Source organism: Anser cygnoides, chromosome 1 (genome assembly GCF_040182565.1).
Source record: "Anser cygnoides isolate HZ-2024a breed goose chromosome 1, Taihu_goose_T2T_genome, whole genome shotgun sequence".
In the NCBI taxonomy this organism is placed as follows: Eukaryota; Metazoa; Chordata; class Aves; order Anseriformes; family Anatidae; genus Anser; species Anser cygnoides.
Window position 1 is genome coordinate 115721620 of NC_089873.1, and position 18219 is coordinate 115739838.

The 18219-nt window shown below is 40.1% G+C and overlaps 1 protein-coding gene across 4 annotated transcripts in view; it reads right to left on the bottom strand.

Annotated features, from left to right (window-relative positions):
- ERG (ETS transcription factor ERG) overlaps window positions 1–18219 on the bottom strand; it is a 147302-nt gene that overhangs the window by 16250 nt on the left and 112833 nt on the right. For 3 of the 4 annotated variants that reach the window (XM_048071472.2, XM_066978869.1, XM_013181390.3), the window contains 3 exons: window positions 5110–5261; window positions 1629–1832; window positions 536–616 (listed from right to left, as the gene is read on the bottom strand). In XM_048071472.2, coding sequence (XP_047927429.1) covers window positions 536–616; window positions 1629–1832; window positions 5110–5261 — 437 coding nt within the window. The remainder of the gene's footprint in view (window positions 1–535; window positions 617–1628; window positions 1833–5109; window positions 5262–18219) is intronic. The other variant, XM_066978885.1, reaches the window with a different exon arrangement.

Genomic DNA, 18219 nt, shown 5'->3' on the forward strand with positions numbered 1-18219 from the left:
AGTGGAGATTCTAACATCGAATTTAGTGGAGATCCCAACACAAGACACATATTATAGCTGATAAATGAGATGGGGTAGCTGCCTAAATAACAATTTTATTAAGTATGCGATATATACTGCATGGGAGGGGAAATGGTCACCATATACCACAGCATTTAGGCAAGCGCTGAAGCACTTTTGAGCTCCAGCAAAGTTTTTGGGATTCATGGTATAGATCTGACAGTAAAATGAGACAGAACGAGAAAAAAACTTTCAGAGACAAAGGCCCCAAGCCTGCAGTTTACCATGTGTTAGGGACCCCATTAGCTTGTAGAACACAAGAAATTATCAGTGGGGAAACCATTTTGCACCATCTGGCCCTAAGTGACCCCACCTTTTTTCTATGTGTATGTACATAAAACACACACACAGCAAGGAGAGGATACGCTCATCTCTCTCCTTGTTTACTATTTCCACCTTGAGCAAGCAACCCATAAACAGGAATCCTGTGCTTTTAGAAAATGACCTATAGCAACGGGAGCAGTGCCAGCATTACCTGTGTTTCTAGCATGCATTAACCGTGGAGAGTTTTGTAAGGCCTTATCAACATCATCTGAAGTCAAATGTGGAAGAGGAGCTACAAAACAAAACAAAAAGCAACACCAAAATGAAAAAAAAAATGAGAATTATCTTTTAAAACCATATTTTCCCATAGAGGATTGTTTGAATGTGAATCTACCAACAGTGAGTTTCAGTCTGCAGTTTGCAGGGAGGTATGTGTGTTATAGCTTAAACAACAGCATTCATTTATTTAAAATTATGAATGCAGAATATTTCTGGCTGATTATTGATAGTGTGCGTGTGGAGAAGACTGCACCGCACTGGTGTTGCAATGCTTGTTGTTTTTTCCTTTTAAAACCATGTTAATGGTTTTAAACTTCTTTAAACTGAGGCACACCTGCAAAATTTCCTCAAGCTTAGATAAAAGTGCTCAAGTCAGGAATTCACTAGTCCCTTCTTTTCCTTTGAAATGCTAGCCATACACTAGAAGTAATTTGCATTTGGACACCAGGGACTGTTTTTTTTTTTTTTTTTTTTTGTTATTTTATATATATATATATTTTCCCCACAAATTTACAGAACTTTTATTCAATTCAATGAAATCTTTCTTATCCTATTCAGAGTAGAGCAAACTGCTGCTAGTTCTTAAAATCATGCCTGGAATTTGCTTTATAAATCAATGTTTGCACTATTATTTAGTGTTCTCATTGTTAAAATGGAAAGAAAAAAGTATGTGACCAGAAAAAACATTAGCACTGAGTCCCATCTGATTTTCTTCCTAGAGCGTACTGATAAATATGCTGGGGTTCAATTGAATTTTGTCTGAGATGGACACGTAGAAATATTGCCTAACTCTTATCTTCAACAAACATGAGCGAAAGCCAACAGAAAATAATGGGAATCTTTCCTTCAGAATCAAGAGGCTTTGGATCAGGCTTCTTGTTATGTTCCTAGGATCAGCAATATTAGCAACAGAGACATCTGAAAACCCATCAGGATGTATTCATACCATTAAAATCAATAAAAATAAAGGCTGGTATCAACTATACACATAAGCACATATGCACAATGACAGAAAACTGGCTTACTCTCTCTGAGGTAGTGTAGATGTGACAGGAGGATATCTGCATTATAGCTTGGGGTGAGTCTCTGGAAGTCGTCTTTGGTCATTTTACACAACTCCTTCCCATCAATGTTCTGGAACAACAAGATGTCCACGTCTGGGAGACCATACTCCTTCACTGCCCACTCCAGCCACTGGCGTACGTGGTCTGTACTCCATAACGTAGGATCTAGTGTTATTACAAAGCATAAAATTAGTTGGAAGGAGGCAGCGTTGATGTGCTAGATCAGTGCAAAAAGAATGTAAACCAAATTGGAGAGACCTTAATCCCCTGCATACTGACTGGCGGAGATACATGAGGAATTACTTTGTTCTACTGGGTGGAAAGGAGAATAACTGTCCTTTGAAAAATACCAGTGAAGAGCTGTAAACCCTGATTATTAACAGCAAGCCCTCTACTGTTGGGCTCCTTCTTCCATTTAATATTTTCATCTTGCCATTTTTCTGAATTTCTATCCACAAATTAACACAGGCTCCTGTCCTCATGCAAAGAACACTATTCAGAAAATCATTTAAGACAGTCTATTAACAACACTACAACCTGCATCTGAAAAAAAATTCAAAGCTCTCAGCTGAATCTGTACCCTTATTCAAGAGAAATTTCCACTCAAATCAATATTACTATTTCCTACCATAGGCTAAGCAAGCACTCAGATTTGGCTATTTATTTCATACGCTAGAGTGTTATTTCATAAACCAGAGTGGGTCATATTAAAATATTCTGCACTTCCTTTCCTAGATTTCTGTGTTGTTTTGCTATATGTTCCTACACTTGCATGGGTTTTTACTTACTACCAGAAGTATTGGCAAAGCCACCAGGGGAACAAAACAAGAACAAGCCCAAATACCTTGAATCTTCAAGAGCCATATTTGAATCTCCGATTCTAACTTGAAGTTCTTTTTTTTTGTTGTTGTTCTTTTTTTTTTTTTTCCCTCTAAACTACTCATTTCTACCTCTGCACATCCTCATAACGGAAGACAGACCTCCTGGCATGAAGACTTTATACTTTTTGCAGAGAAAAGGTAAGAGCCAAGGAGACACATATTCCTCAAGAGTTTCTGCCTTTCAGCACAGAGAGGTCAAATGGCTGTAATCCATTACACAAAAGTCTGCAAAAGGGCTGGAACTTGAAAGACAGCCTAAATATATTTTCTGTGTATTGACTTCTGTGCCATATTATCTCTTCTTACCATTATTCAGGTTGATCTGAAGGAGGTGGGGACCTCTTTCCATTGACTAGACACTATTCGGAGTCTGTCATACTGTTCATTCCCAATCCTTTACTCCTCAGTGCTTCCCCTTTTCTGAAGCTTCTCTTGGAATTTTGTCAGAAGTGAAAGTCAGAGTACTTGATCCTCTGGAGCTTCAGGGTGTTTCTCCATTCTCACAAGCACACCAGAAATCACTTAAAATAACCCCTCCATCTGGTGTGAAATATGTAGCAAACTACAGGGATTAAAGTCTGATCCCTTGGGGTCTGGTTGAGATCGCCCACACCTACAGCAGAGAATTCCAGCAACTGCATTCAGTACGGGTTGAAGTAAACAACCAAACATCAGGAAGCTTACCAAAATATTTTCATTATGCCTATTTTTAAATGTATCTTATTTATCATAACTAATGAGTTACCGCAGTTGGAAATGTGAATTTTGCTTTTTTATTGCTAAGCATTGTCACATGAGTAGCACACTGCCTATGTGGTAGCCAAACAAAACTACTGATTTTTACCTATATATTTCTCAAAATAGCAAGGATGTGACTGTGACTCTCTTGTACATTGAATGTCACTCTAATTCACCTCAAAACACAGCTCCAGAAATACACTGAGAAAAAAAGATCTTGCTGAGCTAACCGTGCTGAGAGTTAGTAAAAGACTGAAAGAAGTGACAGCCAGCAAGAAGACAAATGTTTGTTTTAGAACAACATTCATACGCCATGAGTTTCAGTGTGGTCTGCTTCCAGCTAGGCTGGACACCTCATTATTCAGTGCATCACTCTGCTGTGCTTCAGAGAAGAACTGTCAACACCATTACAGAGGATACTGCAACATATTTGTCCACACATATCTTGACAAATAACTGAAATAATCACAGCTTGCAAAATTGGCCACAGTTAGGACTCTTGCATATATTAGCAACTGAAAAACTGTAAGAATATTAAGCAACATAGTAGTAGCAGAAATGTTTCTGAGAGGCACATCTATGTTGGAGAGGAACTAGTAGCAAAACATTCCCTTCTGTTTGCAGGTTGCAGGTGTTTGTCATGTGTGTATCCAGTGGTGTATGACCACCTATATATTTCAAGATGGTCTAATGCTTGGACTTCAGAAATAGTTACGGTATTTTGCAAACCTAGGCAACAAACCTTCCAGCAGAGTTTTGTGTGGAAGATGAGGTGCACAGGAGTTCAGCTAACTGCTGAATCCCATAACCAAGCTTCCACCAGAAACAAGAATTTCTCAATTATGCTCTTAAATTGCAGTGGAGTTGTCAGTTTGCTCATTAAAATGTATTACACTGCCCAAACTGAGGGAGTAACCTAGATAAATGTTTTTCATGCGCTGTCTGATTTCACAGAAGCTATTCTGTTTTTAGTATGCTGAGGACCACACTGCATTTGGTATTTTCAGGGAAATTATGTGGTACAGTGATCCATTCTCCTTCACAGAATCATAGAATGATTTGGGTTGGAAGGGACCTTAAAAGTCATCTAATGCTAACCCCCTTCCATGGGCAGGGACACCTCCCACTAGACCGGGTTGCTCAGAGCCCCATCCAGCCTGGCCTTAAACACTTCCAGGGATGGGGCATGCACATCTTCTCTGGACAACCTCTTCCAGTGCCTCATCACCCCCACAGTGAAGAATTTCTTCCTTATATCTAATCTAAATCTACCATTTTTTAGTTTAAAGCCATTATCCCTTGTCCTATCACTACATCCCCTGACAAAGAGTCCTGCCCCAGCTTTCCTGTAGGCCCCCTTCAGGTACTGGAAGGCCATTATAAGGTCCTCCGGGAGCCTTCTCTTCTCCAGGCTGAACAATCCCAACTCTCTCAATCTATCTTCACAGGAGAGGTGCTCCAGCCCTCTGATCAACTTCTTCCCACACACTCCACACCAGCCAGTCCATGGGGTTAGGAAATGGAAGTTGCTGTTTATTTTGCTCACTTCAGGTGAGGGTGAAATACTCCAAAAAGAAGTGAGATAAGTCCGATAGGATCTGAGTGCCTGTCACTAGCCAGTTCTGCCTCCGAAACAGGAAGAACAGGTTGACGAGATGGCTTCATTGTGATATTTTTCAGCTCATTCTCTTAATAGCTCTGGGAAATTACTGCTCTTCCTGATCACATTGCCACTTGTCTTCAGATCTACTTAAATGAAGTTAGTAGATTTTTTGAGGGAAAATGCATTCATTTGCATGAAATTTTTGTGTAGAGGTTCTAACCTGCTGGCACAATAACTCTTCGTTCATTGGTAGTCATATTTGGGGGTGGAATGTGCTTCTCTTCCATGTAGCTTCCATAGTTCATCCCAACATTGTCTGAGCCGCTAACCATTTTCCCTCCTTTTGCCACGCTGCAGTCATCAGGTGAGTTCCTAGACAAAGAAGAGAGGTGTGCTTTGATTATTATTTCAGTCCCTACTAATATCCTCAGCAAAGAATCATGCTGAACAAGATGGAAAAAAATGAGACTGGAGCATCAGGAGTGGCTGTCATTGGTAAACTCCACCCAATGACTACTACCCAATGACTCTGCTGAATCCTTCAGTTGCTTCAGAAAAAAATTACTAGCCTTTATGAACAGCATATTTCTTTTGGGGGTATTGGTCTCCTTGTCTCCAAACCTATAAATGCTAATGTCTTATTTCTGGAAACTGGGCTAGAATGGAGGCTTTTTCATGAGCTTGCTGAGCTTGATGGCTGCAAGTAGCTGTGTTTCTCTCTCCAAGCATCTCACAGACAATTCAGGAAAACATAGTGATGCTCGTAAGGTATCAGAGGAAAAAAATATAAATAGTTCTCATTAGGCTTGGACAGCTTTCCACCTCCACTACTGCCATTGTTTCATGTGAACCACACTCAGTTGCACTTTGTGTTATGCAATGTAGACCTATTTCTGCATATGGCCTACAGAAAAGTAACATTTGCCAAATCCGAGATTCAAAATACCACACGCATGACTGGAAAAACCTTTCAGCTCCTGACTAACGCAGTCTCCATGGTACTATAGTCAAGAAATGGAAATCTGCAGAGGATCTGCAACCAGACACCTCTTTAATTTTGGCTTTACTTTCTGAATAGAGTCTTTAGGTTTAACATCCCACAGTGGGTTCCCTAATGGCATTTTAATTGCATCACAGTTTTCTTCCTGGCAGACGCAGACATATTTGTCCCTTAATTTAATGTCTACAATGTGTTTCATCAGAGAGAGAAAAATTGTTACAAAAATCAAAAGAAAGACAGAGCCATAGGGAATACCTTTAAATGCAAAGAGGCTGTTTGGTAAGGGAAGGAGGGTGTTACTTGAGTTTGGGTTTCTTCGGTGATACTACATTGCTAACAACATTTATTTCAGTTCTGCCATTTAACTGCTGAAATTGCACTATGGTCTTACTACACCAGCAGTAAGTCAGGTCGTTATGCTTCATTTCGGTTCCTAGAAAACTAACTAATTTGCAGTCCAGAGGACCGAGAGACCCTCCAAGGACTTAGACTCTGGGAAGGGTGTTTCAGGATCTGCCGTCATCCCCTGGCTCCGAATGGGTTTTACCAAGAGCCTCTTGCTCTCCCCAGCTTGGAAACCCCAGCTCTTGATGCAAACATTGGGCAGTAATGTCACTGTAAGGCCACCGATGGTCAGACTACAGGCACTCTCCCAGAAGTATTAAACTACTGTTTGAAGACAAAAGAAGAAAAATAATATACAGTTTGGCCAACTGTCTGCTCAACATATAGCAAAAGGATGTTGCAGATATTTTATCCAATGCCTAAGTGACTCACTTGTGTTGTCTGCTCAGCACATGGGTCAGGAACTAATGCAGCTATTGTTTCATATGTGTGTTTTTAAAAATAACTAACTTTTTGAAAGCTGAAAAGATTTAATATATATCTTAAATACTACAAATACATTTTAAGCATATCAGTTTTCTCTGTGCCTTGTTACTGTGTATTTTATCATGTTATGTTAACATACATATTAAACAAACAAACAAAAAACTACTGATGGTGTTCAGTTTAAAAAGAAAATATATCACAGAAATCATTCCAGAGGTACTGTCATCTTCTTTAGGAGAAGGAACAGCATCCTGAATGTTGCCTGGGATATGTTGGCTGCACATACCTTTTTCAGGTATAAAGTATTTTGGGTGCTGCTTAACACAGTTCATATGAAATCTGGCTTGTGTAAGGGTCCTATAAGTACTTGCAGCCACAGAAGTGAATAATAGCCACAAGGGAAGATACAGTCAGCATGTAGTCTTGCCTGTCATTGAGTGGTGGTAAATTTAGCCTTTCCAACAGAATCAGAATACTTGGGCATTATTCTCTAAGGTTTAATTTTTCTATCCCAGTACATACCTATAAATATAGTTCTGGGAGGCATCTTATTTCTGTCTAAATGGAGCTAAGCAAAACAAAATAACTTTTCTTTCAGACATAAACATGTTGAAAGTGAGCTTTTGAGATGATTGCTTGTGAATAAAACGTTGGCTTTTTCTGTTTACCTTTAACAAATAGAAATGGCATCTATGCGTAAGCGAGTCTACATACTAAACATGTATATTTGGATCCATGGCCCTCATTTGTACCAGTGCAGATGCCCACCCTGACTGCCAAGGTTATGTTATGTTACCAAGACAAAAGAAAGGGCAATTTGGCTCATTCACTGACTTTTTTTTTTTGTATGTTTTGGGGAAACAGAGAGCTAGCAGCATCCTTTGGCCTAACTGCCAGTTACTTTAGTTTGTTTTTCCGTGAAAAGTAACTCAGGATACAGCAATATCAAAATCTTGATGCTGACATGAAATACAACATCAGTATTGGCCTAAACCACTTCCACAGACAATCATGCATTAAAAAAAACTATTGTAAACATGGAACAGTAAATGATGTGAAAGATCCACTAGTAGCACACAGCTTTTGGCAACCTGACAAGGCTGCTGAGCTGATTCTCTGATTTGAATATAAACAGAGAGAGGGTGGGAAAGAAGATCATAAATAGGTCATAACTTTTCATTAAAATCCAGAAGGAGACAGTCAAGAGTTTTGTCGTGTTAGTGTACTGGGTGGACAAGCAAATCCTCAGTTCAGCAAATCTTCTAAGATCATGCTTAATTCAAGCATGTAAGCAGCTCCGTAGGAGCTAACAGGACTACTTGAGTACTTCAAATTGAGTGTGTGCTTATGTGTACCACTGAGCCAAAGCTTAAGTCAGATGGCTGGAACTGACTTCTATGACATAGAAAGCAAAAGTGAAAATGCAAGCAGACACCAGAAAATGGTATTTTTAGTGCCCAGAGCAACAAGAGAATGATTGTATTCAAAAGTGTTTTTTTTAAATATTCTGTGAACCTGCCTTATTTCTGAACCACCAGGGGAGCAGGGGCAGTGGAAAAGCAGCTTTCAGAACATGCGCCCTGTGCAAAAGGTGCAGCTCTGCAGTGATTCATCCTTGTCTCCACGTCTGAAATGAAACCTGAGATATTTTTCTTCTCAGCTGCAAGTTATTTTTACCCTTTGTAAATATACTGAGTTACACCTGGAAATTACCCAAATAAATAAATAAATAAAAAGTGGAAAGACTACAGTCATGCTACCCAAAAGCATTTTGTCCAGTCTTGAGCTGATTCAGCTCTGATGGGTGATAAATGTCTGATGAAGAAAGTATTTCTCCATGGGTCCTTGGAACTGGAAGCCTTGTCCTTATTCAGTGTTACTTAGAATCAAGATGTTTAAATTTAGCACCCACTCCCACTGAAGCCGACTGGAGTTTTGCCAACCATTGACTCTGATGAAAGCAGATGTGAGTTCATAAATAAGTGTATGAAACACTTTTTTTCCTCTTCACTTTGCTACTATTTTCCCCATGTGATATAGAACACCTGTGTTGTGTTAAAATGCAAGGTGTAAGAAAAACAGAGATTAGGAACCAGCAAAATTTTACCTGATCACGGTGACATTCCTATAATGTAAATCCCTGTAGTTTAGTACTTCTGAATTTCAGAGGAAAATAAAAGAGAAAATTTGTGTTCTCTAAATATCTGTACAGTGTCTTTCTAAGTTAATTTAAGAACCACAGTTTGGATAACTTCCTTACAGAGTTACTTACAGAAAAGTGGTCTCAGGACAGTAGAGATGTAACAGAATACCTTCAAAGAGATTTCCATGGGTGGTCCTCCTACCAGCCTGTTGCTGGTCAGGACAGGGGAGATGCTGAACTACCATGAACTTTTCTTCTGCGAGGCTCTGGCAGACAAACCCTGACACTGTCCTGCAGGATACAGATCCTTCTCCTTGCCTCTCCTCTCCCATTTTGTAATGCCAACAACCTGAGAAAGAGGGGAACGGCCCCAGCAGGGCTGAGGTGTCCCCACCCCATCCTTACGTACAACAGGGAGAGCTGTACAGAGCCAGCTCCCTCGCAGAATTAAGGCCTACATATGTAAATTTATACTCAGCCAAAATGGTATTACATGAATGTCAGCTCGTATTAAACATATTGCAAAGCAAGCTCAGGCTCACCTCCACTCACTGCAACTGCTCAAGTTGTAGTGAAATTGGTGTTTTTCCCCAAAAGTGGGTTATCACTGAAAAAATGGCCCACAAAAAGAAAAACAAAACTTCCCTGAGACTTCTAATTTTGAAGTAAATCATTGCTTCTTAAAGCCCACCTGTCACACTTTAGTTCACACTATCAAATCAAAGAGTTACATATCTGCAGCCCTAGACTCTCCTCCCTGCCCTTCTACGCACCCACTTCCCCTTTGTGAAGCAGGGGAATTCACATCTGCTGAGACCTGCCATCACAGCAACATACAAAGAGGACCCCTCTTTGGATTCCTCTTCGGATTCTCCTTTGGCAGCAATCACTATGGACAATCCAAGAGTGAGGAGGACCCTGCACTCCTCAGCTGCTGAAGCAGGAGGGTGGCTGCACCAGCAGCTCTGCAGAGCTCCAGGGGCTGCTTCTCTGACACCAACCCCATGGATGCAAAGTGAGACTGAAAAGTGCTGTCAGCGGTAATATCAGAGGCCCCAGTGCTTGCTTTTGGCTTCCACCATGCCCAATCAACTGCTGCATCTTGATGCAGCTGCCTGGCCATGTACACACTGCCAAACCCTGCAAGCATAGCAGGCAGTCTGCAGGCACCTGCCCTTAAACTTGCTACGTGTGCACCACCACAGCCACCCTGCTGAAAGGAAAGCATAGTTTTTTATTTTCTCTGCCAAATCTTCATGTGAAAGCAGCCCAAAATTCCCTACAGAGGACTATGGCATAACAGAGATATTAAAATGCCAAAAAATGCACGTAGGCCAAAACATCCCTGGGGTGCACACACAAGCCCTCATGCAAATGTTTAGCAAACCTGGCTGGGGAGCTGCTTCCCCAGCAAATACACAAATAAGTAAATAAATGGGTGGGTAGGAGGGTGGGTGGATAAGTAACTCAGTGCCTAGCTATGTCCTGAGTCACTCCCCCACCCACCTGGGGTGGCTGTGTAATAGGCGATGCTCACCCAGAGCAAAGGCCAGGGTAGAAGGGAAGCAAGCCCCTCAGGATCAACACTGCTGCCTAAAGTTGGCTAAAGCTGAAGATGAAGCCACAGTGACAGTCTGCTCAACTTTGCTAGAAGGTGAGTGTCAAAAGCGAGCCCGAGAAGACAAAAGAAATAAATAAAAACTGAAGTCCTCATGGGGCAACACAAACATAGAGGTGAACTGCTCCATGTGGGGCTGTGCAGGGGCAGCCAAACTGGTCTTCAATAGCCCCAACAAACCCGGACTCGGGGCGGCCCCACACTAACATCCCACTGCAGCATCCAAAGGAGGGTTGATAGCATTGTGGTGGGGGCTGCCCAGGCTCTGTAGGAGCTTTGTCTTGCACAGGGCAAGGCCAGGGGTCGCTAAAGGATGTCACAATGTGACACGTAGAGTGCCTCGTTACTTCCTTCAACAAAAGGAGAAAGTAAACGCCACATGCCAACACATGCATTTCGTTGGCTTTCTGTAAGCAAAACAAAAGATGCTTGTTTATTGAGCTCTATATGCAACAGCAGTTCATTTTCAATCAAATAACAACTTTTGCTAATTGAAGCAATCTTTTCTATTTATTTATTTCTTGCTTAGCTTTCCCAGCTATCTTGCAATCCACAGCTGCTTCAAGCCTTTAGGCCATCATGGCAAATTAAGGCAGTCAGCGTCTGGCTCACTAGAGGCCAGTCAAGCTATAAATATTACCAGCCTGGCTCTTTGTGTTCACAGTGCGGGGAAACAGCTGGTTTAAGTTTGACTGCACGTTGTCATTTCTCCATTAGTGCAAACACTTCAATATTTCTTATGTGTGAGGTTGGAGTGAAGAAAGGGAAAGAAGGGAATGGGGTCACTAAAAGTCAAAGCTAAGAAATGATGTTCTGTATATACATAATTTACAATTAGATTGCTGCCTGGGAGAATGCTGAAGTCTGATATGGTGATAGCTCGGCCAAAGCCACAATGACTTCCCAGTTGGCCTATAACTTTCAGGACCTATTTTCTCTTGTTTTTCTTTTATTATTTTTATAGAAATTCTATTATAATGGTAATGGATTACATTTCTCAAATTGTATTTCATTTCAAGAGCTTGTAAGACTGTTGTATTTGTGGTTTCATAAAATATGAAATACTGGGAGACAAGGCCCTTCCCAAACCGCATGTGCCTTCTTTTGTGGGCAGGGATCGTATAGAAAGTTAGCGAAGTAAAGCACACCAGGCATAAACAGAAGTGACATCTTGCACAGAAACCATAATCCCCTGTGTCTGTGGAATGTCTGCTGATTTTCGTGATTAGTATTATTGGGCTGTGAGGCTGATGGGTGCGAAATGTAAAGCCAAAGAAGATTAGCCACCTCTCTTCTTCTTACTCACATTCTGTTTTGTTTTTAAAATGTTGTTCCCAAGCTTCAAATACTGAGCACCCTCATCGATCCTACCCTGATCAAAATAAAACACTTACAAATGAAGGGGGTGAGGAGGAGACTTATTTCCAAATGCACTGGTTTAGAGATGTCCTACTTACTGTCAGTGCCTGTGCTATGCCAGCATGGGGGAGCACCACAACCACCATTTCTAAATGCTCTAAATGCAGCAAATACTGTACTTGAAATAAAGCAGTATAATGATAGGAACAGTCAGAAATAATGATGGTGATTTTTAACTCTTGTGGGGTCTGATGTCAATGTTTGAAGATTAATTTTTTATTTCACTACCCAGATGAGAGCATTTGGTTGCTTAGCACTTTTGAAATTTTGGTTATCCTCATCTCTGTCTTAACCTCCTAAGTTTGAGCACACAATTTAAGCATCAGTGGTTAATCCAAAATGTAACCATGCCAATTAAGAATGAGCACATCACCCCAGGGTGGAAAGCTTTTAGCCAGCACCTGCCAGTACCAAAAAAGCTGCTAAAAAGTAGCTACAGTAGTGGTGAGTTGGAGAGATGGTTTAATTTTCTCCTTGGCAACGTTTGTTTCCAGAACAGAGCCAAACCCTGCACACACAAACACACACACACGCACACCAATGTTAAACTGGTGGATTTTCAGAGTGAAGAGGTACTTCTTGGAAGTAATCACACATAAAGCCCTGCATGAAGGAGATCCTAAATTTGTAGTTTTTCCAGCCTGGTGGGCAGCCACTCCACCAACCACCCAATCAGTGGGAAAAAAAGATTGTTATCCAAGATTAATGCTACTTTATATAGGCAGCTCCAATAAGTGCAAGAGGAAAATCATCCTCTTAAGACAGATCTCCCAGCTTTGCTGTGGACTGACGTAGGGGCTGACTCAAGCCCTGTTGGAGTCAGAGGAGAGAATCCCATTGACTGCCACGAGTCTTAGACCACGCTTGTTGTTTAGTCTGAGCTGAGGTTTACCAGCAATACCAGGGCTGCATGCCGGTGGTATGCCACCAGATGTAGGAGGGATGATACTAAGCCTCAGCTAGGTTGTGCTCCAGTGATGGAAAAAGCCATGCCCTTGAAAAGCAAGTGATGTCAGAGTAACTGCTGCAGATCAGCCCAGTTTCTCAATGTGTTGGATGTGCAGAAGGTGTGGAAATGCTCTAACTAGATCCACCAGCATCACCCCACAGACTGGAGCATAATACAGAGGTGCCTCACCTAGCTTAAAGCACGCCAGCCTGCATCCTGGGAGCAGGATGGTCCTGTCGTGGTGGCAGTACAGAGCTCCATATGGATAAATGCAACCTGTTTCGTGCCTGGGCAAATTAGCTGGCACGTGGCTAGACTACACAAGGTACCTCAAGTGCAACCCATTCTAATTTGCTTGTTTGTAAAGCATAAAATAGCTACATTGATTAGAGCTTACATCAAGGGGAACAGGAGGGGAACAAAAAAACAAGAGGCTCCTCTGGACTCTGAAAGTCCTCCTGCATGTCATATGCACTCAATCCAGCCAGCACAGAGGCTCTTTGATGAAAATATAGAACAGAAACATGCAAAGAAAAATGGTATTTCCCAAAAGATCCAGCATAAAAGATATACTAAATGATAATTTCATTTTCAAATGGTTTTTAAGGTACAGTTGGTAGCACTTAAAAAAGCATTTTTCACATGATTAAATCTTAATGACAACTGATTATTTCTGGCATTTCTTTAAAACTTCTGTATCAGCTAAGCTGATGTTAGAGAACTTTTGCTGCGCTTTCACTGCAGCTAACATTCATAATGCATTTTCAGTTAAATTATCACACTGCTCCTGGCAAGTAAAATTTATCTGAGGCCTGAATAAGACCGTATGTTCCACCTCAGCCTCCCTTAAAAAGAACGATTACCTACCAGTAAATGTAGATCTTCCAAGCTACCTTTGTATATTCCCACGCATGTCCATGTCCATGAGTGGGAATATATGGGTGAGGGTGATCACAGCACACTGAATAATTCACAGACTTAAATGCTCTACCCTAGGCCTCATTAGAGCATTTTCACAGAGGTGAATTTCATGCTAAATGCATGAGTTGCATTCAGACATTGCAATAGAATTGCTTATATTTAATTTGATAAAATATATAAAGAAAAATAAACAGAAAAGTTAGTAACAGCATGATACAGGCAATCTCCAGATCTATATTATAGTGCCTTACTATATCAGGGTGAATCTTTTGGTCTGACTAAAGAACACTAAATAGCAGGAAACAATATTATTACATTCAGGTGAAAGACTGACTATATGGTGGCACAAAAGTTCTCATTAGATTTATGTGCCTGGAAGAAATATAATGGCTGAACCAACATAGCAGATTTGAAGGAACTGAATTTAATACTATGTGTGACAATCTATATTGTATACGCAAGGTAATGACATCTTTAATTTCAACTTTTTTTGCTTTATTTAATTTAAGGTAGGCCCTTAGGCTATACTTTCTGGTGCTGTGCAGCAGAGTTTAGTTTGAAAAATACTGTTATTGTTAAAGAAAACTGTGTAGTTAATCCCTCTGCAGCACACTGAAAATAACCCTTTAATTTCTTTCTGAAGTTATTTCTTCAGAATTCATAGGGATACCAGTTTTTAGACCATTATGGTTTGAGATTTAACGTAGGGCAATTGCAGCCAAAGTGTATCTGGGGAGAGTCCTATCAGGGTGAGTACATTTCTCATTTGAGTGAGAAATTGTTAAGTGTAAATTGTTGGTGTGTAAGAGGTCCAACACATTCCTAAAATTTTATACCCTGTTCCAGATGACAGAATATATGGCCAGGAAGCAGCCCAACACAGAGAGGAGTAAGAGGGGGGTGGCAAAAAAAATAATCATGAAGGTAACTATTCTCTAGTTGCCATTTTGTGGGGTCTGGTACCCTGGTTTGCACCTTCTGTGCATGGTATTGTTCAGACAAGCTCCTAAATAGAAAGAGAATTAGGGAGGGTATTCTGCAGATCCTAGAGGTAGCACCTCTGGGGCTCTGCAATATGGCCATGGTATTTTAGACACCTTTTGGACAACCCAGATTTTAAAAATGGGTGTAAAGTGAGCAGCTACAGTTTTATTAAAAATGAGAAGATGCTCCAAGCTCTCTAGCCACTACCTGTGTTCATTTTTAATATTTTTATAAAACATTTTTTTTTAAGAAATTAGAATTTAATTTAGGGAAAGCAATATAGGGACTGCAAATGGGCAGGGTGGGGAAGGCTTATTCAGAAAAGTAAATGCAAGTGGAAGGGCACTGCTAATCTGCACATATAAACTGTGTCCAATATTATGTATGTGACAAACAGCAGATAATCTGCCAGGAAACCAATGAAAGACCAACATACACATGGCAAAAGCCCAGAGGGACTTGAAGAAGGAACAAATGGTTTTCAGATTTGTAAGATTTATATATTTTGTAATATTTATATATTTGTAATATTTATATATTGCATTGAACATTGAGCATTTTCAATGTTGGTAGTCCTAAGCAATATTATATCAGAATATTTGGTATAATTATTTAGGAATAATATACTGCTGGTAAATGTTTTCATCTTATGCAAGGCTTGAGTTATACACTTTCTTTTTTTTTTTTTTTTTTCCTACAACTGGCAGGAATATCACATACCAAGAAACATTACGATTCCCAAAGCGTAATAGCATTATGCACATTATATACACATATGTATATGACTTTTTAAACTGTCAAAATGTATTTATAACTTTTATTTGGTAAAATTATTTCTATATTAAAAACATAATATTAACTTTTTTTTTCATTATGTATTAGGCCTTATGAAATAATATATTTCTGATGAAATAGAGTAATTTAATTTTTATTTGTGTGTTAATCAAGTAATATACACATAATTATTTTTTTCTTCTGTTAATCTATTCTTATATTTGGTAGTCTATAAATGCCTTTTTTTAGCATGATGTCTTGTGAAGCATGAGTTTTCCTGGTTTTCTACAGTTACCAACTCTGCATTGCTCTGTCAAAGGTCAGGCTGTCAAATCCAAGATTAATGAATGAAAACCTGCTTCAAATGCTGCAGGTTATTTTTAATTCAACATAGAAATAATTAAATTTCTTGCCATTATATGTTCAACCAGAATGTGCCCTTTAGAAAACCAGTGTTCTGATCAAGAACATTCTGTAGTTCAGAGCAGTAGCTTGCATGGACTCTTATGGCAATAGAACCCTTATGCCAGTTCACACGCTGGTTCATGTTGGGGAACAATGGTCACCACTGAGTAGTTCACTTTCTAATGACAGCCACATGAAGCAGCAATGAGTGATGCTGCCTGAACAAAAATGAGGAACTTAGTCTTCATGCATTGATCAGCTGATTTGCACTAAACTGCAAGTCCTAATGATGAAGTATGTAGCCCTAATACTTTTCTTTTTTGAGAGAGAGGGAGAAAGAGAGAGAGAAAGTACAAAAAATTGCTTCTTTTCATTTGTCACAGGCTGCAAAGGCAGTTGGTATGGTGCAAAAGTGTTTCACTGGGTTTCAGATGCCATGACAATTTCTGGGTGCCACCGTAACTATAACAAATAACAATTCTGCTGGAAAAGTACGATTCAAAATCGTGCTTCATGATTATTCCATATGGGACCTGGTAGCAGGTATAAAAAGGATGATTTAAAGACAATTCCCTCAACATTCAGCCTTGCAAAGGTAGACATTGCTTTCACTAGTAACGGTGCAGAGCACATGCACAAATATTTCATGCAGCTACTGTTTCCCCTGCTAAAGCCATGCCGCTGGGCAGGCAGCAACACGTGAGCTGAGAGTTCAGGTGAGGGATGGGGAGCCTGGCTCCAGCCCTGCTGCTGGGGTGCTCTGCTCTGGTGGCTGCACTGTGGTTCCCCCCTGCCTTGGTTACTTCTATTTTTATCCAACGAAGGCATGGCCCCTGGGAGGGAGGCAGAGGCTCTGAACAGAAAAGTTCTTCCATCTGCATGTTCAACAGCACGTCCCTACACAACGACACTTTTGGGCCTCTCTGGGCTCGGGTATCTCCCCAGGCTAATAAAAGACAGCACTGCTGCCTACAGCTTTCTACTTAAACTACCACAACAGCGACAAACTTGTGACTCAGGCTAGTTCCTCCAATATTCAGACTAGTTACGTATTTCAGGGTTCCAGCACAACAAATGCAGAATTTGTTGCTGATTATTTATAAAATGTGATTGACCGAAAATTTCAAGGGAATCTGTATGATCTAGACCCTTCCTTAAGATCTGTGAGTATGTGAAACTACGAGTTTGTGTCTAACTGGCTTTAGTTCTGCATAATATTAAAAATTATTACCCCTAATGATTAACGCTAATTATCTACCCTAATGCACTTTGTGGAATTTACACTAAGAAAAATTGTGACCAGTAATCTTGCAAAAATGCCAGAACAAATATTTAGTGGTAGTTTGAGAAAGAGTTGAAACTAGTTTTGGATCAGTACATCATTTATGATTATATTGATGTAATTGATTAGCACAAAAAAGAACAAACAAAATCACTAAAAGTGGTTCTGAATAAGCAGGCTTAAAAGATTTTCCCTGATTTTTTGTAACTTCAGCTCACCATTTATTTCTACATATCTCAAATCTTTGCCTATTCACTGGAAAGTCTGATTTGACTTCTGAACAATTCCCATCCTTATTAAAAATCCTTTTCCATCCTTATGAAAATCCAATTTTCATTCTTATGAAAAATGTAGGTGTGATAAGCTGTCAAACCAGCTTTGTCCTGCTTGTGGTGCTCATCACATTAGCACAGCAAGTGTGAACAATAACCACAGTGCCCATGGCTGAGGTTTATCTAAACATCTGATGCTGGGAGATGAGATTAGTAGGCAGGTGTTTGGGACAGAACGATGTGAAGCATGGTCTTCACTGGCACATCGCCAACTATTGTGAGTAACTGACTCCTTCTGAACCTCTGCCCTTCAGCAACACTGAAGGAAAACTGTTCTGACAGTCAGGCATTTTAAACAGGAAAGCACTTGCTTGGATAGTTTCCTTGAATTAAAAAAAAAAAAATCAAAAAAAAAAAAAAGCAAGCATCATTGTGATTTTTCAGATGGCAAAAATCATACAGAGGGTTCCTATGCTTTGGGGAGACACCGGTCAATATCCACAAAAGCCATCACATTACTCTTTAAGCCTAATCCATACAATTGTCCTTCACAGAGACATCCACAAAAAAAAAGTCCTGAGAAAACACTGACATGCTGTGGCTATGGCTATTGCCTGTTGAGCCGAGTAATTTATTTCCTTGTTCCTCTCTACTCCCTTGCTTTCCTCCATACAGGTGGGGTTTCTTCATCGTAAACTCTTCTAAAATCCAACTCCATGATTATGTTCTTCA